The 22,356-nt window shown below is 28.4% G+C and overlaps 1 protein-coding gene across 8 annotated transcripts in view; it reads left to right on the top strand.

Annotated features, from left to right (window-relative positions):
- LOC129960953 (rho GTPase-activating protein 190-like) overlaps positions 1-22,356 on the top strand; it is an 87,577-nt gene that overhangs the window by 37,626 nt on the left and 27,595 nt on the right. For 5 of the 8 annotated variants that reach the window (XM_056074719.1, XM_056074716.1, XM_056074717.1 and 2 more), the window contains exons 10-17: positions 500-701; positions 1,938-2,111; positions 2,420-2,671; positions 3,641-3,819; positions 5,355-5,526; positions 5,978-6,186; positions 8,102-8,593; positions 13,211-13,327. In XM_056074719.1, coding sequence (XP_055930694.1) covers positions 500-701; positions 1,938-2,111; positions 2,420-2,671; positions 3,641-3,819; positions 5,355-5,526; positions 5,978-6,186; positions 8,102-8,593; positions 13,211-13,327 — 1,797 coding nt within the window. Of the gene's footprint in view, positions 1-499; positions 702-1,937; positions 2,112-2,419; positions 2,672-3,640; positions 3,820-5,354; positions 5,527-5,977; positions 6,193-8,101; positions 8,594-13,210; positions 13,328-22,356 lie in introns of all 8 variants that reach the window. The other 3 variants (XM_056074718.1, XM_056074725.1, XM_056074724.1) reach the window with 3 other exon arrangements.

Here is a 22,356-nt window from a genome sequence, read left to right as displayed (position 1 = left end):
TTCTTGAATCTTGTTCTTATTGTATACTATTATTAATATTGTTATTTTTAATAAATGGAAAGTTGGGCCTTAGTTGATATTTGTTTTTAATATATGAAAGTTTGAATCAGAGCATTCATAAATATATTTCAGGTTAAATTTTGTTAGTTTAAGTTGATTGTTTTAATAGTATTAATAATTTTGCTTCATTATCTCGTTTATATATTTCATTTATGATATTTATTCACAAATAATGGCAAATAGCTATTGTGCTCATTTTTATGTTGCAACAATTATTATTTGTTTGGTAGATATTTACTAAATTTCTCGTATATCTTTAATATTCATATTGTTCTGATCTTCATTAGGGATTTAAAAACATTTTAAAAATGAATTTTGACATTCTCGAACTTGTTGTAGTTAATGGAATATTGACAGTTACAATTATTAAATATAATTTTTTTGTAATGTTCTTTGTAATTTTTATCTATAAAGCAATAATGATGTTATTTTTTAATAGGTTGTTTCTGTGTTTATTCAAATCATCAAACATTGGAATACATTAGAGATAGTCTGGAAAAAACTTTGCTCTCAAATTTAGAACAAGAAGATAGATTACCTTTCCATGGTCTTCCTATTGTGATTTTATTTGCTGCTGATAACAGTATAAATGAGAAAGATCTGATTTTTTTAAGAGAAGAAGGCCAAAATCGTGCTAAAAGGTAATAAAAGAACATGTGATTGTTGATTTTAACATAAATTCTCTGCAAAATATTGTAGTAAATATTTTGATTACATATACTGGCACAAAATGCTGTTTCTACTTTTTAAAGCTAAGTAATAAATTTAAAATAGATATATTAACAAAATAAAATATTATTTTGGTAAAGTTTAATGTCGAAGTGTTTAATAGAATTTTCGGTTATACTACCTGTTCTGAAAGTTTCAGGAAAAGTCTGAATTTACATTTAGGCTTTTTTGAAATTCTAAAGTGTTTTCTTAAATGTGAGCTGGAAGAAATCTGTTTTATGTTCAAAATAATTATTTAAAATTTGCAACAGTAAAAATAGTGTGAGTTACCCCTTTCATTTGTGCGTTATTAGTTCCATTCATTTTATTTCTGACAGGAAAGCTGGTTATTAAACTGAGTGATATCTCACCAAAATCAGATTTCGTGTTCTGTATCGATATAACATATCCCCCCCCCCTTTCCACAGCAATGGAATATTTTTATTACTAAGTCTGAAATTATTTTTGTATATAATTTTCCTTCATTTAAGTTACTAAATTAGTATAATGGAATATATGAGCTTTGATCTGTTTTCAGAAAATATGTTTATAGATTTTAGGAATATTTTTGAAGCATATTAGAGAACTTAGTAAAAAATATCTATATCTCTAAACCTAGCATTTGTGAACAGTGTTATGAACATTGAAAAAAAAAAGTGGAAATTAATAGTAAAAGAGATGATAAAAAGTTTCAAATTTGGATAGTTACTTATTACTGATATAGTGTAGAAAAAAAAAAGCATTGGAAATTTTTTTTTTGATGTTACATATTAATTTTTGGCCATTAATTTTGAGCAATGACTAATATTTTGAAATTTTAGTTATTGACATGTAGTTTAAGGAGTATTTCTGTATACTGTATACATATAAAATAAATCTTTTGCACTCATGGTGTTGAGTATTAGAAAACAAACCATAAATAAATTTCAAATCTTCACTCTTCTGCACATTATACTGTTATATCTTTACCCTTTTGCTGGATTTCTTTAAGGACTTAAAATTTTTTTTTATTTGGTTAAAAAAAACTTAACTCATGTATTTTGATTCATTATGCTATCAATTATAGACATATTATCATATTTTTTAATGTGTGTGTGTATAAGATGTATACATGTTTGCATTGCTTTAATGTTAATGATTTTATTGTTTTTTTTTTTTTTTTTTTAAAGCTTACAGTGCCCATTTTTGGATGTAAGTTGTCCAGATGATTCAGCTGATCAACGTTTTGATGTTGCTAGTCTTGTTACTGCTTTACAATCACTTATTGAGAGTATTCAACGGAGAGCTGGATTATTACAAATATATCACACTCTTCCTGAACAGGCTATTAATCCTGATATTAGGTAACAAACTGACATTATACTTTTCAACTTTTGATGTAAAACTTCATAAAGGATATTGTATATAATATATACACAATTCTTTTTAAGTAATGTTTTCGGAAAATAGGTTGATAACAGTCGCAATTAACTCTCTTGCAAATAATGTTAGCTTTTCTGTAGTAAAACTGCTTTTCTGACTAAAATTTCTGTAATATAATTTAACTGTGAAAGTTTGTTTTCATTAAGTTTAGTAGCTTTGGTTAATATTTGTACTTTAATAAAAAAAAAATCATATTGCATTTGTATAATTAAGTTGTGTAAAATTTTAGGATCATTATGTGCATGCTCTGTGGAGATCCTTATTCAGTTGATCATGTTCTGGGACCTTTACTTAGTCATCAATGTTGTTTCGTAACTCCTCCTCATACTATAACTTTGGAAACTTATCTTGGAGAATCAAAGAGAAGTGTAGAAGTTAGAGTGACGTCTTATCATGGTGCCAATTCCTATCGTGATGAGCTTGTACATGGATTTATTTTAGTGTTTTCAACTAAGCGAAAAGCTTCCTTGGCTACTCTCAGGTAAACATAATTGGCAAGTTTTCTTCATTTGAATTACATGAACAATTATGTATACTTAACCCTTTCGCCGTCCTCTCCTGTCAGCGAAATATTTGTATTTCCTCTGTTTTTCGCCGCATTTGAACAAACAAAAATAAAAATCCAAACAAGTAAACATTGACAAAGCGTTTTAAACGCTTAAAAGTTTTAAAATATAGAAAAACGCTTGAAGCGCGTTACGGCAGCTGTTCAGATCAGATGATTATCATTTAACATGAATTCTGCTTTCTTTAAAACATTGAATGATTTTTTCCCCCATTTATACAATATAAATTCAGATTGCTAGACATATTGACTGTTGGGATATTTAATTAATTTTTGCTCTTTACCGGCAGTTACCTTTTGCAAGTAACTGAAATAGAGATCCAAGGAAATCTGTACCATTTCTTAACCATTCGGTAAATTAACAAATTCTTAAATATGAAAATTAATTAGCACCTATTATTTATATAATTCTATCATTTTAATTACCATCCTACTGGGCAGTCAAAAGTGTGAGCCTTGATTAATTTATTAACAATTTTATTTTAATTTATTAAATTCAAAATTTCAAGGCCTGGCACTTGGCTGAGCATTGTAGTCAGTTCAATATGAAAATTGATTTTGACTTTATACCATCTTCGTATTTTTTAGAAGGGGGGGAAAAAAACTATATAAGATGCAAGATTTTTAAAGATCTTTAGTGTTGATACGAATGCGAATGTAGTTCATGACTAAACTTCATTTAATCAAAAATTGGGAATCAACATGTTAGTTATTATAGTAAAACATAAATGTTTTTTTTTTTTCCATTTATGTTAAAATGTGTTATATGTTATGTTTATATTGAAAGTACAAATAAATAGGCATATATATATATATATATATATATATATATATATATATATATATATATATATATATATATAATGTAATATTATTTTTTTTCAGTGCATTTTCCATGAACATACCAAACATTCCAATACAGATTTTAGCAGTGACTGAAACAGGAAGTGCAAATGCATTTTTTTCTAGTGATTTGTCTCATCAGTTGATAACAGAAGGCAATGCTGTTGCAGATAAACTACAAGCTCATTTCATGACCTCTAGCTCAACAAGTCAACAGAAGAGTAATTATTTTTTCGTATCGGAAATTTCTATTAACGTATTTTACATGCATATTTAGTAACTTGTAAATTGGAAAGTTTGAGTTATTTTATGAAAAATTCTTTTGATTATTTCTCTAATCTTGAAAGTGATTTTTAACATGTTGTTCAATATCTTCTTTAACATGTTATCTTATATTTCTAATCAAATAAGATCAAACTTAATTATAAAGATGGGCTCTATCAATATTGTTAAAGTAAAAGAATTCATTTACTAAATTATAACATCTTTTCGTTTTTAAAGGTTCAAGGGCGGGATGCATATTTTGTGAACATTTTGTTAAATACCTTGATGTATCAGAGAAGGTAAACAATAGTAGTAGATTACGAATTTTAAATAAAACTTATCAAAATTAACATACAATCTTGGCAAGAATTAAGAACATACATATAAAGCAGGAGCAAATATGAATTTCATTCTCGTTTTCTTGAACATGAAAATGTCTGCTTTATTGCGCTGATCTAAAGAATTCACATGGAATTCATTCTTCAGAATAGCATAGAATGCAGCAGCCAATAGGAGAATCATGGGTGTTTATGATGTTAATGTCTTGTACATTTTTTTCAAATAGCTTCAATAATAATGCAGTATTAATCTTGATACTTTTCAAGACATCAGAGGAATAGTGGTGTAAATGGTACAAAATCCCTTAATATTCATAAAAATGGTCTAACAGAGGTACATGTTTCACGAATCCATATTTTTAATATTATAGAATGTTTTGCTCATACTCCTTGTACTTAATTTAAATAAATTTATGTAATTTAATTTCTGATACTACTATGTTTGTATTTTTGCTTATTCGCTGACTAGGGAAAGGATTATTAAATGAAAAGGGTTTTATAATAGAGAAAAAAAATTCACAGAAGGCATTTCTAATATAAAATAAGTTATAATGAAAAATTACGCAGATGTATAAAAAATGTATCTATATAATGTACATTTTGTAAACTACAAGAGTAAAATTTTTTCCTAAATAATGTTTAGTACATTTCAAATCAAGAATTGGCACAGAGAGTATCACTACAAGTGTCACAATAAATTTGAATTTCTTTTCTGAGTCTATTTCGAATTTGATTTATTTCTACAAAATTTACAAAAGGTCCATAGATAATATCCGAAAGAACCATGAACATTTATAATTGGCAGTTTTATAGCTCATAGTGTTTTAGCTTAAGAGTTGTAGCTGAGTACTTCAGTCTTAGACATCAGCTATGATTAGTTGTTTATGTTAATGAGTATAAGTTACTTGAAAGTATGATATTTTTATAAGGAGTGTTAGAGTGTGGTATTTTGAGGTTGAAAAATATTCCTTCTTTTAGCCTGCCACCAGAGACTTATATTATTTTGTTTCTAAAAATCTACTAAATATCATTTTTGCTACTCATTTTCTCTGGTGAATGCCTTTGAGTATTTTATAAAATTAAAATAATATACAAAATGAAAATAAAATAAGATTGTATGAGTGGAATAATTTAATTTTTCCAATCATTTTCAGCTGCATTCTATACACCTTTTTTCAAAGAAGTGTGGGAAAGAAAACCTCAGATTGAAAAAGCTTTCAGTCTTGAGGATTCAGATTATTCTATTGGTAGTCGTACACCTGTTCCACCTCCTGTGCCTTCTAGGCAGGAGTCATATCACTTAAGAAGTGGATCATTAGAGGATGGGTAAGATCTAAGTTGCCATCTTATTTTCTGTGATAAACTATGTTTGTATTAAGCACTAATGGATTGTAATGCAGTTATCTTAATTTTTTAAGATTATTAAGCATTTCCTTCTTCTGATTTCTATTTTTAGTATGTAGGACCTATTGATAATATTGATACTGTTTTAAACTTGGTTGATTTAAAAGTAAATCATGCACATACAATGTTTGAATGAGCTCTTTACTTCATTGAGTTAACTATTTTGTTATAGTACCTTCCACTTAAATTTATTTATGATATTGCAGTATTGTTACTTAAAAAAATAATATTTGTTCTAATAATGAGAATATGAGAATTTTTTTAAATTGTACTTGAATACATGCTTGAAATGAAATATTGTTAAATGGATATAGAATATTCAATTAAAACAAATTTTAAGCTAAGATAAATGCTTGGTTATTTTGTTTGACAGTGGAGATTCAGAGGGCCTTTATGAGCAGCTTCCAGTTGAAAGTGGTCATGGACCAGATGATGATTCTATTTCACCTACTGCTTTTATTGATGGTCCACCATTGAGTCCTAGTGATGATAGTGACCTTTATGCTAGTGTATTTAATCAAGAAAATGGAGAGCATTTAGTAAAACCGAGTCAGATTAAAAATAGGAGAAGCCTGCAAGCAGGTAAAAGTAAATTCTGTTTTGTTTCCTATCACATTGGCTCATTGTCTTATGAAGTAATACATTTTCAAGAAATATTAAATAAACGCATCCGGTTTTTTGGCTGCTTTTTATTTTTGTACTCTCTGTGTTCTTAATGAATTTGCTTGATTGTATATGTGATAAGTATTTTCTGACTTGTCTTTTCTTTAACTAATTTGTAATGCTTTTGATGTGTCTGCCTTTTGTTGCATTTTTTCCTTTACTCAGGTTTAATTTAATTTTATTTTTCTTCTACTTTAATGTAATTCTGATTCCTGTTTTTTCCTTAGTTTTGAAAACACATCATTCTATAAAATTCGTTCAACAAGAACCACATTCCCACAAATTCAGCTCTTTAAATTATAAAAAATATTTACATAGACTAAAAAGTAATTCAATACTTATAGAATATGAGGTAACTAGGCAGAGAAATTTAATTATTCTCCTTATTTAATGAAGTATTCATAGAATATGAGGTAACTAGGCAGAGAAATTTAATTTTTCTCCTTATTTATTGAAGTATTCACGAATTCCCATTTACGGGATTAAAGAAAATCTTTTATGCAGATGGCAGCTATAAATTAGCCTAATATTATGAAAACTTTTGACAAGAGAAAAATAATTATAAATTTGTTATTTCTGTATACGGTCAATTTTCTCACCCCTCTAATCTGTGACCTGTACTTTTTTTGCTCTCTTCTGGAATGGCGTGTTAGTATGATGGTAAATAATGGGAGAATATTTTCTATGTTAGTTGCTGAAATGTATTTATGCCTGAGTGATATAGAAATAAAAAAAAAAAAAATTATAAACATGCAACAACTTTTGTTTTAGCCATATGACATTTAATTTGTTGAACTAGTAATTTTCTATGGATAAATGGTCAGTAATTTTTTTCCCCTTTGTAAATTGCCATCTTAAATATCCTCCCCCCCCCCACACACAGCAATGAAAACACTGCCTCTTGACTCAGATGTTACTTTATGGACTTAAACAAAATCTTTATTGGTAGAAAAGGATCTTACTCTTATTAATTTTTGTAAAATTAGGTATTATAATATTTTTGCAATTTAATTACAGGACTTATGGAGTTCATAATGTTTCATCCCCCCATTACATAAACTATAATTTTTTTAACTGATTCTTTTAAGTTATTTCTTAAATTTTAATTCTGCTTTTTCCCAAATTAGTTTGAAAAATTTTTTTTACCTCTTTTAAATTTGTTAAATGAAGGAGTTTTTTTTTTTTTCAGTATAGGAATTGTGTTTTATATTAAGGATGAATATATGCTATATCTGTATGCATATTAAATGTAATTATCATTCTTGTGTGGTGTATTTAGCTAAGTTATTTAGTGACATTTTTTATTATGATTCACTAGACATAAAGGAAATAAAGTGCTATAATTCATTCGTTTATTATTTAAAAATTCATATTTTTTCAAGCATTGAATAGTTTTTTTTAAATAGTCTTTAAAAAAAATATGTAGTTTCAAATTAAGTTTACCTTTAGAAATTTATTTTATTTGCTCTTTAGTTTTGGAGTTTTTTTGTAAGATTATATCAAGATAAATTTTATTCTTCATGAGTATTAAGCATTGCTCACACTTAGGAGCAAACTGACTTTGTAGCTAAGTTTTTAGAAGCATTTTTTAAATTCAGAGAATAATTATTTGTCCTTTCCATTCTATAATTTTGTGCTAGTCTCACTTGTAAATTAAAATGCTGCCAATTATTCTGTGTGTTTGAGTGTATGGCTAATATGTTTGTGTATCTGAAATAAGTGGTGCATATATTTTTTTTTTTCTAATTGTGAGTCTGATTCATTTTGTAGATATTTTCCACTTGATCAGCAGATGAATGTCTGTTCTATCTTTTTATCTATATTCTATTTGCAGAATTATATCGACAGTCATTCCCAAGTACCGAATCATTGGATCGTTCAGTTTCTATGAAATCTCGTGACAACAATGGCCCACCTCCGCCATTACCTCCTTCTCGCCATGAAAGGGATCCTAATTCTGGCATAGATCTTGCTTATCCTCCTCCTACACTTGATACTTTCACTGGCAATGCATCTCCTCCCCCCTCTTATCACAGCCAGGTTCATTATTCTCCCCGTCTGCCCCCTCACCCATTACCTTTGCCTTCATCTTTGTATGCAACTGGTCGAAGAAGACCTCCAGCTCCAGATCGTGCTTTACCTTTTCCATCTTATGAATTGAAAAAATCCAACAGTTTGAAATCATGCGGCATAGGGATGCCTTCTACGCCATCAGCACCTAGTCTTAGCCATACTAGTTCTGGCCAAGGTTCAAGAATACCTGATGACTTAGATGGCTCTGATAGCATTACTGATGATGATGATACAATATCTTCTGGCCTTAGTGGTGATTACTTTCATTTTTAATTCATTGATTTTAGCCTAACAGTGATTTATTCTTGTTGATTGTTCATAGTGCATGATTTGACTGAGATTGTTTTAGACTCGGCAAGCATTTATGAGATCGTTTTCTTTTTCATTTGCATGGTTTTTCATTTTTGTTTTCATATTTTTTTCCTCTTTACTTTCATATATTTAAAAAAAGTGTCAAAAGTATGGGTATTATCCTGTAAAGCTTCCTATATATTCACAAATTTACAATGATGTTATAGAAACAGCAGTTAAACAATGGGCTGTTAAAACAAACACTAAAATATTATTGGAGGGAAGACAAAAAGATAAAAATGTTCCAGTTGTTTTTCTTATATCCTGACTATACAGGGTGTCTGTGAATTCATAGGCCAAACTTTAAGGGTATGTAAGATACGTATATAAAAGAAGAATTTTTTCCATAGCAGCGTGTGATTGAAAATGAAAAGTTTCGGCGGAAAAAACAAGAAATGCTGAGGAAATGCTCTTTACTTAGTATTTCAGTAAGTACAAAAATGTGCCTCCACAAGCATCGATACAGGCCTTGTAGCGTCTAGCAAGTAATTAGCGTATACTCTTTCGAAGATGCTAGGTGTTTCATGAACAGTTGCAGTACGACTGAAAGTTTTGCAATAAAGTTTTTATCAGAGTCATTAGAAGTCTGGTTGTCACTACATTTTTCGCCTTACTTGCACTTACACTTACTTGTTCCACCTACACTTTTCATTTCCACCACCAAATTGCTATACAAAAAATGCTTCTTTATATGTATTTTACTTACCCTTTAAGTTCGTCCCATGAATTCAGGGCCACCCTGTCTAACTAATAACCTTGTCTCATTTTTAATTGAGGCAATCACAGCTCTCAAGACCTGTTGTCACTTCAAAACATGAAAATTTTTGATAATCTAAAAAAAAAAAAAAAAAAGCTGATTCCAATCTCAACCATCATTTAACCTCAATATTAGGAGTCAAGTTTAGCTTTATGAGGTATTATACTTCCAAATATATGAAACTCTTGTCATCATTTGCAAATTTAAGTGATTCATTCTGCATAAATTTCATTAACTGCTGTAGCCGTTTTTTTTATTTATAAATGTTTGAACCCTCAGTATTTTGATATTTATATTATCTGTAGTTGCCACTACAATTTCTTCTAAGGTTATTATTGTTATCATTTTGAAACTTATTCTTTTTGTAAAGGCTTGCAACTAATCACTCATATTTTAATTCTCTGGATTTTTTTTTAAACCCAGGAGGACATAATTTTTGTTTCATATCAATACAAGATTTCATTTTGTTGAATGGTGAAACTGATATTTTGCGTAAATAAAGAAAAAGGGCATCTAATTTTTTAAAAATAAAATTGCTGGTGATAATTTATTAAATTTTGAAATATATTGCTACTGAATCAGTCAATTTGTTCTATTTTTTGAAATTAAAAAAAAAAAAAACAATTTCATATGAATAACAATCTATTTGCAATTTTAGACAATCTTTCTTGAGGTAGTATGAATTATTGACAAAATAATTATACTGTCTCAAGAAATTATACTGCCTTATGATAGTCTGCATAAATTGCAAGTTTTTCTCTTATTTCAGTAAATTATGAAAGCATATTTGATTTTTGAAGATAAAATAAGTGATCTTATTTTTCCAATTACGTTTTTCAAATATTAGAATTTAGAATATTTCTATTGGCAGTTGAAAAGATGCATTACAACTTTCCTGTTATATAAATTGAAGGATAATATCAGCAAGCTTTTTATTTACATTCGAAATGAAAATGTAATATTTCTAAGTATTTCCTGAAAATTTTTTGCTGCTGTTATAAATTCGTTTTCTTGACCTATGTTGTGTTGTATTTATTATTTCCAAAGAATCAGTTTTCAGCCTCATTTTAAACTAAGCATATTTTTCACTACTATACATTATGGAGGGTTAATTAGGTAGACATTTCAAATAATTCTTTTCTTCCTTTGATTAATAGCAAATCCAGTTTTAAATTATTTCACTTTTTTTTAATTATCAACCAAAGTGAATTACTGAAAATTTAAATGCTAACCATACTTTTGTTACACATTTATGGTTTCGATTTAATTTTGCACTCCATCCTTTGTTTTTAATTGCTTTTTAAATTGATATTTTTATTTATTTCGCTAAAAAAATCTTGGATATTCGTTCACTTGCATGAGCTTGATTTCTGCCTTGTTTAATCCGTTGTTATTAATTATGTTTAATTGCTAGTTTTGTTGCAGATGGGCTTAAAAATTTTAAAATATATTTTTTCATTCTGTGTTTTCATGTGATATTAATATTTTTAATGTGTAGTTTTTAAGACTTTTTATATTTTGTAAATGTGTATTAATTTTGTTTCTCAAGAAGTAATACAAATGAAATCTAGATATACTTATTGAATATGTGAAATAATGCTAAATTATTGTTGTGGAATCTGTTATTCATTAAAAAAGTATTGTTATTTAATAGATTATATTGAAATATAAGAAAAGGTTTTATATTTTTCTGAAATTTTTAGTGACTTATTTGATTCTTCAACAAAATTACCTTGGAAAAATTACAAAAAATTACCTTACCTTACCAAGGAAATATTACCTTGTAAAACAAATTATTTATTTTGTCTCTTTCCTCAGTATAGTGTTGAATATCTGGCCACTAATATGTCAAATTAGTCCATGTGTTTGAAAGTTTTTTTATTTTGTGTGGATTTAAGTTCTTGGAAATATATGCAAAAAATGAAAATTAGATGCATATTATATAACTTTTGAAGCATAATAATTACATTATATGATGATTGTTCGTTGATACTAAATTTGATATTTTGCTCCTCGATTTACTTTCATGCAAAATGGATGTTTTTATATTGTTTCTGTTTTTAAGAGTTTTTGGGAAAATTTAAATTCAACTGCCGAATTTTATTCAAACATTGGTATGAGGACAGGCTTTTTTTTTTTTAAATTAAAACAGAATAATTATTGAAAGCATCATTTATACATTTTGCCCTTTGATACAAATTTAGATAATATGCATGATTGTCTTTAAATTAATAGAGGGAATGAATCGCCATTTTGAAAAAATATTGAATAACGGAAGATCGAAAACAAAATGTCTGATCTTGAATGATTAGGCATTATTTTATATTCTCAAAAATGTATAAATTTAAAAGGTTGTCCCTGTTATTATGTGGTATTTAATTGTTTTATAATTTGTAACCTTTTTTGTGTTAAATAAGGTGATTCTAAAATTTAATTTTTTTTATCATAAAAATTGCCCTACTTTTGAAAATGGTATGATACTGTGTAAGTTGTGGTTTGGTAGAGGAAATGGTGCATGCATGAAAGAAAATCGAATGTGATTTATTTGCATGAATAGGAAATGTCCTTTTGTGCCTTCATATTTCGATTTTAGTATGATTGAATGTCCTAGAATTTTGAGTTTGACATATATTTATCGAAGCATTGTTGCATATTTTTTAATTGCTTTTATTTTGTTTTCTTTAATACTAAAAGTAAGTAAATTGATAAAATAAATCACGATAAAGTATTCTCCAACACATAGCGAAGAATTACATATCTATATATTACAGAATTAAATTTTGACATTTAGTGTATATAAATAATACAATTTTGTTCTCTCATTTTGATTAAATATTTATAAATAATTGTCTTTTTAAGATTAGCTGAAAGGATTTAAAATTAACCATAATGTTATACTTTAAAAAATGGATTTATAAATTCTAAGAATTCGTTAATTTTATTTATTGTCTGTAAAATTGCAATATATCAATTGAAAAATTTTACGCTCATGTAGTAATAAGCAAAACCTTTTTCAGTAGGATTTTTTTTTTTTTTTTTTAATTAACTGACATTCGTGGCCTGGAATTTTCTTAGTTGAATATGAAAGCACAGGAAATTCATTTTGTGTTTTACCGATTGTTGAATTCAGTTAATACCAAGGAAAAGTCCAAACATGGTTTCACATTTGGGAAGTTTTTACTTATCTTAACATTCTGTTAGTCGTTAATACAATATTATTTTCATTGTTTTGAGATACAGTGCATTGAAAAGGATGCTTCAGTTACTTAGCTGCATTGAGTGTTTCAGATTTAAAAAAAAAAAAAAAAACTTAATTACTTTTCATAACTTGCTTAGAAACTTTGATTTTTCATTTGTTACTCTTGAAATGTTTCTTTTCTTTCTTCTTATATATTTTTTGTAACTTTTTGCTTAAAAGCAAGCATAAGTAAAACTTTCAATGCTATGTATGGATTTTTTCAAAATGTTGCTGGCGTTTGTTGAGTTTTTCTTATTAAAATGTATATAGCCTTAAATGTGTCGAGCATAAAGTTAAGAAAATTAGCACTTTAGATATATACATTTTAATGATGCCATTTTAAGTGCAACATATGATAATTGAACAATTAAAAAGGCATTTTTTTATTAGTATGATATAGTGATCAGTTTTAAAATTTGAGACTTTTTTGGATCATTTTGTCTTGCAATTTGTAAGTACTTAAAAAAAAAAAAAAAGGAGAAATATATTATTCTTTCTCCAACTTGTATTATGCTACTATACAGGGTATGGGGCCTATCCACCACCGCCTGAACCTGCACCACCAGATTTACCCCCTTCGCGAATGAAGAAGGGATCTATAACTGCTGGTCACCATACTTCTCGTACAAGCTTGGATGAGGGTACTCTACCCACTCTTTTATCATTCCTATACTTTTTTTAATCTTTCCTAAAATATTTTCTTTGACAAGTTATGTATATATGTATGTCATGTGCAAATGTGCTTGATTATGTGCAATGCTTTCCTAATCCTTTATTAAGTTTGAGTTTTCTTTAGACGCTTTTTATTCCTTTTTGCATGCTATGTATATTCTTTAGAAGGAAGGACATTTTGCTGATAATCATCTATATGAAGGCGATTTTGGTTTAAGTCCAAAAAAATTTGCTTTTAAAAAAAATCTAAATTTTACCTTTGGATTTGAATTCTTAAAAAGAAAAAAAAAAAAAAAAAAAAAAAAAAGATTTATGACTTTACGATTTATTTTCGGCTAATAATATATTTAAAGCAATATTTCAGTATTGTTCTTTATTTTTAAATCTGTAAAGACTCCTGTCTTGGAATTGTAAAGCACATTTTTTGGAATGGAATATCTTTAAACATTGTTATACAACATATCTTTTGAATTTTTAAATATTGTTATCAAAAATTATAACTCTTATTTGATACGAATTCTTTTAGATATCTGTAACTGTAATGGAACAATTAATCTCTTTTTGTAATAGACGATTTGCACTTTCCATACCAATTAATTTACAGTTTAATTCCTCTTTATTGTTGCACCTAATTTTAAGATTTTGCTATATATTTTTTGGGCAGTTTTCTCTGAGTAATACTTGAAGTGAAAACTTTTAATACGGAATAAGTATTATAAGTATGTCATAAGTACAGTTATAATTTAAGAAAACTAAAGAGTTATGACATAGTGAAAGCACTTACAAAACGGATGATTTGATATTAGTTCTAAATCTTAATGTTTTTAGTGCAAGCATTGGCTTAATTGGACCCATATAATATTTTCCCCTTCAGAAATTCCTCTGTGAAAGTTTTTCTTAGTATGAATAATTTTTTCATAGGTGCACAGAATTAGTCATAATATCAGCTACTATTTTCAAAGATTGCTTTTTATGATAAAATTTGTGAATATTTTATTGATTAACTATCGGTTTTGCTCTGAAACGCCTGTTTCTATATTTTACTGATATTATTTGCAACTCTTTTCAGGATTTACTTCATATTTATTTAATCCACTTGTAAATTTGTTTTATTTTTCTTCTTGATTTATTTTAGATTATTCCTTGAAAGTGCATTTACTTCCTTTTAAATATTGCATTGAGAGTTTTAGAAATTTGTGCATTCTTCCACAAATATTTTGAAAATGCTTGGTAGTATTAGTTCTGTAGTTATTTTCAACTATCTCTTTGTTTTTATATCAATTTTGCATGTTAAATTCACTTCATAATCTCAGTTTATTTCTGTTTTCTCTTGCATTATTTTTATATCCCTGTTTTAGCTGTTTTATATTTTGTATGGGTAGTTATTAAATGGCAGTGGGGCCTTGTTATCATAAATTATTTAACCTAGAGAATGTATAATCTTATTAAAACGAAAAAGTAATTTCTGAAAGTGAGCAAATTACATTTTTTTTTTATGTTGGAAACATTTTCAAGATTAAACATATTGGAAATTTTGCTCAATTTGGTTCTCAGAGTTCTGAAGATACAGTGGAATCTCGCTTAATGAGCATAATTCATCCCCGAATCTTACTCGTAATGCGAAACTTTTCCCCCCATAGGAACGCATGTTTAATAGAACACTGCGTTCTGTTCTGTGGGGGAAAAACTTATCATTTATAACAGTGCGATTTTTTTAATACACGTTTCTTGTAAAAAAGAAAAAAAAAAGTTGTCTAGATACTTGTTTTTGGTTATGCTTCAAAATTCGGTGAAAATGAGAGACAATGTTATCATCAAACGAATTTGTTGCGTGCATACCTGTTGCCTTATTTGGTGATTTATTATTTTTTGCCTTCTCAATGAACGATAAAATAATTTCCCATGCTTTAAGCATTTTCTTTATTTTACTGGAAGGTTATTGCTTAGTTGCTTTTATTATTTCTTGTTTGGGCACAGGATGTAGCTCCATAAGTTTTTCGGTAATTCTGGCTCTGTTCTTCCACCAGTTCATTGATATCATTACTATCCATCCTTAGCCCATAATTTGGCCCGAAACACAATCTCGTCTATTAAGGATCTAACCCCTCGGAATCACGTCGGCAAAGCTATTTGCTTAAACGTTCTTCTATGTAGATATAATGGTTTTCTTCAAACCAGACTGATACAGGTTAATCCACCATGTGATGTCACGATGTCTCATCGCCACTTGTTCCCGAAATATCGCTTGTTAAGCAAGTCACTTTTTTGTATTTTGTTTTACTAGTAATGTAAATTGCTCATTATGGGAGGTTCTCTTTAAACGAGGTTTGACTGAAATTCCTTTTCATATCACCATGTGAAACCACGATGCTTACCAAAATGGTTTGCATTTTTTCTGGCGATTCAATTAACTAGATGTTTCACAGTTCCAGTTTTATTTTGGAAAAAAAAAATGAATCTTATCAACAAATAAGGTTTAAATAGAGACCAAGAGAAACGCTCATGTGCCTGCATGTGACGTCTCGATGTCTCCTTGTCATGCGAAACATCGCTTGTTAAGGGAGTCATTCTTTTACATTTTTATTTGCTCATTATGAGAGGTTTGACTGTATTTTTTCTGAGGATTAAACAGCATTAAATTATTATAAGCGTTTAAAATCTTAATAATTAATATTTTAGTTGTTTAAACTTTCATGTATATAAAGTATAAAAGTTTTCACATGCATTTATAAATTGTTCTTCTCCTGGCCATCTGAATGTTGAATTCCCTGTATTGAGGAATGTACAGGCTTTAATATTTTACTGAAAAAGGTTTGATATCATTACTTTCGTTATCAAATGCATTATTTAGTGTTGAAATTTCGATCAAAAATGAGTATTATAGGTCTTTTTTAATTAATAATTCTTTTTTATCCTTTTGGGATTCTATTTGATATTTCATATAAATGAAATTTTGTGTAAAATGCCTTTTGCTGTAATTTACATAATTGAGCTTCTCCTCGAGTGTTTTTTAAGCTTAATTTTAACCTGTTGATGCCTATTAATAGTGTAACTGAATATGCATTTTGAGATTAAATGGAGCATATTGCGTTATTTATTATTTTCCATTTTTTCTGAAATCTAAAAGTATTTTTTTTTATATATTTTTTAATATTTTACCATATTTTAAGGACTTATTAATATCGGCAAAAATGTTCTTAGAATGTTTTTTAATCAGTCAAAAAAAAAAAAAAAAAAAAATTCTGGAAACCTGAATTTAATTTTGTATCATAGTTATCTTACTTTTTTGTTTTCGAAATAATTTAAAAATATTATGTGCTTTAAATTAAGTTGGGCATTAGCAAGTTAAATAAAATTTGCGATTCTTGCATTCGAATTTAAAAATTTTTCCTTTGCATTTCCTAGTAATGGTCTATCTTTTACGCCCTTTCAAAACTGAATTCCATATTTAAATCTGCATTTATTTAAATGTCTATTTGGATATTGATGTTAAAGCTTATTTATCTGTGTCTGTTAATTTATAGCTTTCAAGTGTAAATGGAAATGGGGTTTCAAATTACAGTTCTATAGACTTAATTGCAATCTGTATTAAATAAAGATATCACATTTAAATATGTGTATATATACTGAATAAATATTTGAAATCGCCATTCGCCCAACATCTTATAGAATAAAATTTTTAACCAACCAAGAAATGTATTTCTTTTCTTGAATATTTAAAAGTATCTTTTTTAATAGCTTATTTTTTTCAACCTTAAATAAATACAAGGTACGCTATAAATTTGCACAAACTTCAAAAATTAATAATAAAGTAATGCTTGCAGTTTGCTAAAATATGATCAGAGCTTTGGAATTTTCCCCCTTTAAAAATGACTTTAAAAAATGACTGATCATGGCGCTGACTCGTCAAACTGAGATGGTTTATGTAAATTAGGATAACAGATCACAGTAATTTAACACAGCATATTTTATGTTAAAACAGATGTTCAAGGTGACTGCCACCACAAAGTAATAAGCAAGTGAGACACGCAACTGTACCTATTGCAACTGAGTGTAGCATATCAGCAACGATGCCACCGACGGCCTGTTGAGTTACATCTTTCATTTCGAGCAAAGTGGCTGAAGAGCTCCGGTAGACTGGAGACTTAAGGTATCTCCACAACTGACAATCCTTTGGAGTTAAGTCTGGTGATCGTGAGGGCCACGTAATCTTACATCTTCGGCTAATCTCTTGGTACCCAGCGAATTTGTTTAGGAAGTACGTCTTGACAAAACGAGCAATTGGAGACCGTACCATCCTCCATGCAGGTGACCTCAGGCTACGCACTTTTTTTCTGCAAAGTAGGCACAGCAGGGTTTAGCAAAAGCGTAAGATATCGTTTTTTCAGTGACGGAACAGGTTTTCCAGCCGAATACAGGGCAACGCTCTTCAAAAAAGAAAGCCTAGTTTGAAGTACGTGGAGAATGTAGTGGGTTCGGCATGTACTCACGATATTTTGTTGTCGTCCAGATACGACTGTTTTGCGAATTGACGTTACCATGCAATGATAAAGCGGCTTCATCTGTTCACATGATGTTCAGTAGTCATTGTGGGTCACGTTCCATTCATTTGTGCAAGCGCCCATGTATCAAAAGCTTATCTGTCATTGGAGTCTACTGGCAATAATGGGTAAAGTACCTATATCTTGTACGGATGCAGTTTAAAAATCAATGCGGAATGCATTGGATTGACGTTTCTTGAATCCCCATTACTCTCCGAGTTTCATGTGCCCTGCTGTTCCCCCTTGATGTTTCGTCCGGCAAATTTCCCATGACATTTTGCACAACAGGGACACAGACCACACTGGCGGATGGTTTGCCACTTCGTGGATGATCTTCCAAACTCATCATTTCCTTAAAACGACACTCTAAATTCATGTCCCATTCAATGAAATTGTACTTTTATTCGCCTTGATTCCCTTCACCGTGCGGAAGGTTCGCAAAGCTTTAGTCATGGATTCACCCTTGTTATAGAAAAGTTTAACCTGTAATGCCCGATTCTGTAACGATTGCATGCTGCCGTCATCGAATAATGGATACATTTTCAGCCTGGTGTTTTATAGCTGTTCTGCTTTGCATATACCGTTTCAATATGACTTGTGAAAGCCATCTATCGGTCATTTTTTAATCATTATTAAAGAGGGGGAGGAGAAATCTGTAAGACTTTTTGAACATATTCCCGCAATTTTTTTTTTTCGTGCTACACATTAACCGCAATTTTTATTTCGTGCATTACTTTTTTTATTATGATTTTTTGAAGTTTGCACGAATGTATGGCGTTCCTTATATTTGTCGAAAATAATTAATTTTAGTGTGCTCTACTTCAGAGAGAAATAAACTCAAATGCTGACTTTTAAAAAAATAAGAAATAGTAAATCATTCCGAATAAAAATACTTATTTAAAAATATTAGCAGTATTAGCAAAAATACTGATTAAGAAATGATAAAAATATACTTATCATGCCTATTAATTTGAAGGATATCTTACTAGTAAATACACATGCTTCTTACATAGAATAAAAAGTACATATTTCTTCTCTTTGTGTTTATTAGAAGCATGTGTCTGTTTCTCTCAGTAATACGTAAATGGATTAATCTTTTTTAGTAAATGCTTCATACAGCTAGCTTTAATATTATTTTCTTACATATATTTAGTTATTCAGTATTAAAATCTTTGTGTACAAAATATTTTCTTGGCTTCCTATTTTGATAGAATATTGATTGGAGTATAATAATATATTAGTATAGTAATTCTTAAATTATCAGTTAAGTATTAACTCAATCTTCAATTATAAATTTTGAAGGTTTATTTACAACAAAAATAAATATAAGGTGTAGCATAGGATTATAAATTTTTGTAATCCTATCTTGTTTTTACAGATAATTGTATTCTTGAAAGTCTTACTAAGCTTAATATCCGAACTTCTCGTGACTTTTTCCAGTTTCTCCTGTTTATTTAATGTCGTCTTGAAAAGAGCATAATTTCTCTATCTATTCAGATTTCTTTTTAAGTGTAGGCTTTTAAACTTTTTCAAAATTGCTGATGAAAATTTTTCTAATTACATTGGTTGCCTTTTACTTCGAAGACAAATGAATTTTTCTTTTAGTCAAAGCTTAATTTTTGCTCTTGTTTGACATCAGCAGTGATTGTTCATAATCCTTTTTTCTGAAAATAAAAATTGCTTATTAACTGACTTAAGTTATTTAAAGTGTGAAAATTGTTTAAACTTTCCTAGTAATTATTAGAATGACTTTTTCTTTTAATTTTTAATGGTATTGGTGTCACTTCTGAAGATCAACAGTGTATCTTTCTAGTCCTGTCATTTCTGTTTGGTACTATTTTTACAGTGCCTTTGTTGGGCGTTACATTGCATTATGGCATAATTATTCTTGAGTTAAGAAGAATTTTCACAAATCTTATATGTGACTGTTAATAATGACAAAATTGTCCCAATTGTTCATCACTCATTTGCATGTTTACATGCTATTTTTGTGGTGGGGGGGGAGGGTTTGTTAACTTTAGGAAATACATAAATTAAGTACGTAGATATTAATCGTATAAAAATTTTAATGAATCACATTAATCGAAATATGCATGTCTTGAATAATTCTTTCATTTAAGTATCTCTTGGAGTTCTAGTTGTTGTTGCATGTAAAGAATCCCATGACATTTGGAAAAAAGCGGAATTTGAATAAAAGCTCTGCCCAGTCTGAATCCATTATTAAAATTTATATTCTAGGTTTTTTAAATCAGTAGAATGGAATTTATCTAACAGTTTTTAGTATTAATGGATGGCATTACCATTAATTGCAATTCAAATTCCGACCTTTCTTTGCTAATATTTCGTCATTTTACTAAATATTTTTTTAAAGGTTTGAACTAACTGAAGAACTCAGATTCTTGGGCAGCATAAATTTAAAGTATTGTTCAAATGTGTGTCATTTACAAACATATTTACAGGATAGGGTAATAACTTCTTTAATTGAAAGCAAAAAAGTTTGTTCCTTGATTAAGTATTCATCATTTCTGCCTGTCCTTTTTTTCTATTATTGATTTCAATGTCCGTTATGTTCAGAATTATTAAGGCCTTTAATGCTCTTTTGCCCTTGATGTATTAATTAATATAAGTTTGATCATTTTTAGAGAAACTAATAGTTAACTCTTTCTGGTATGGTGGTTACAAAAAATTTTTCATTTTGAAACCTAAAAAATTATTGAAAAAGAGAATCTCATTTTCTGAACTCTAAATGGCAGCATATTGGAATATGACTTCCTTTATGAGATTAATTTTGTAATTAAAATATCATAATTTTTTACTTAATTCTTAAAAAAAGTACTGAAAGATTGCAATTCTAACGAAATCGGTCTTTAGATTACATTTTCCCAATATTCTTAAAATATTCATAATTTTGTACAGGACCAAATGGCCTCCGGCTAGGCCGGGGTATCGCACAGTATGTCCTTGTATGGAGGCATCACATGCCTAGCAACAACTCTCATTTCTTTTTGTGAAAAATGCAAGTTAGTGCAGAAAGCATTCTCGCTGTGTAAAACATGCGCCATCCCTCTATGTATGAGGCAAATAGATATTACTTCCTATCTGGTTCAAATAATTTTATTCAAAATAGTGAGAATTTGAATTTTTACAATTTTATTAGAAATTTTAATATTTATTTTTTGTTAATATTTGAATAAGATTGGGATGATTTTTATTTTTCGTTTTTATTTATATTTTATATACATTAGATTTAGTTTCAAATAGTTTTTGATAAAAATATGTAAAACAATAAATTGTTAGTATTTTAAGACTGAAATTTCTTGTAGTTTAAATAAAATTGTTTACGAATCTAAGATATTCATAAATATTATGATTGTCATAAAAATTTACTTAATTATCTCTGAATATTTTCTTGCTAAACAATTGCTTTAGATTGGCAGTGTCACAAAATCAGGACCCCCTCCCTGTGTGGAAGGAAATTAGTTTAAAAAAATTTTTTTTATAATGAAATCTGTTTAGACTACCAATTTAAAACCTGTTGCTTGTGTTTATTCATTATATTTCAAAATTTTTAATAATCTTATCAAAAAGTATTATGTTTTAGATGTAAACTAATAAAAAAATCTTCAGCTGGCCAGGATTAGGATTGATTATTTTTAAATAAATCTCCTATTTTTATTGTTTGTTTACTTGCTTGCTTTCTGTCCTGCCAAAGTTATTGTAGGAAATATGTGAGATCATGTACAATAATTGATTTTTATATCTGCTTTAATTTGATTACCATTTAAAAAAAATATTTTTTTGCTTACTGATAATTGACATTGTTTTTCTCTGTTTGATGCTCAGACTTTTGCTCATTTTCATTTCATTTACAGTTTTTAATTAAAAAAAAAAAAAACGTTAATTTTTTTTTCTCTTTGTAAAATTAATTTTTCGAAGGTTTTATGTCAATAATTATATATTATTCTTAATTTTAAAGAAATAATTGGAATGATTGTGCATGGTTAGTGGAAATATTTATCAGGCAGTACTTTGTTTATTATTATACAAGCAAATTCTATGTATTTGGATGTATTTATTGCAATTATTTCATTGTTTTCTTATATCTGAATTGGGATGATGGATTTTGCAATTTTTCTTATTAGTGAAAAAGGCTTAACTGTAACGTTAATGTTGCTATAATGCTCAGTTTTAAGTATTTTTATTATCAAGAATTTTAGAGAAAAGAGGGAGTACAATGGCATAATACGTTTTTTGCCAAACCACCACTTTGTATTGACTAATCGCAGCGGCTTATAATTACATTAATGAAAGTTTAATAAGCAATTAACAGACTTTTTAATTACCCCAGTTCAGAATGCAGCAGGAAAAGTAATCTTGGATGATGATCTCACATTGAGTTGAAATAGATATTTAATTGTAATAACCTTTCATTAAGTTTGGAATCTATTCTACATTTT

This window comes from Argiope bruennichi, chromosome X2 (assembly GCF_947563725.1).
Source record: "Argiope bruennichi chromosome X2, qqArgBrue1.1, whole genome shotgun sequence".
Taxonomy (NCBI): Eukaryota; Metazoa; Arthropoda; class Arachnida; order Araneae; family Araneidae; genus Argiope; species Argiope bruennichi.
This window is presented reverse-complemented; position numbering and strand designations above follow the sequence as displayed.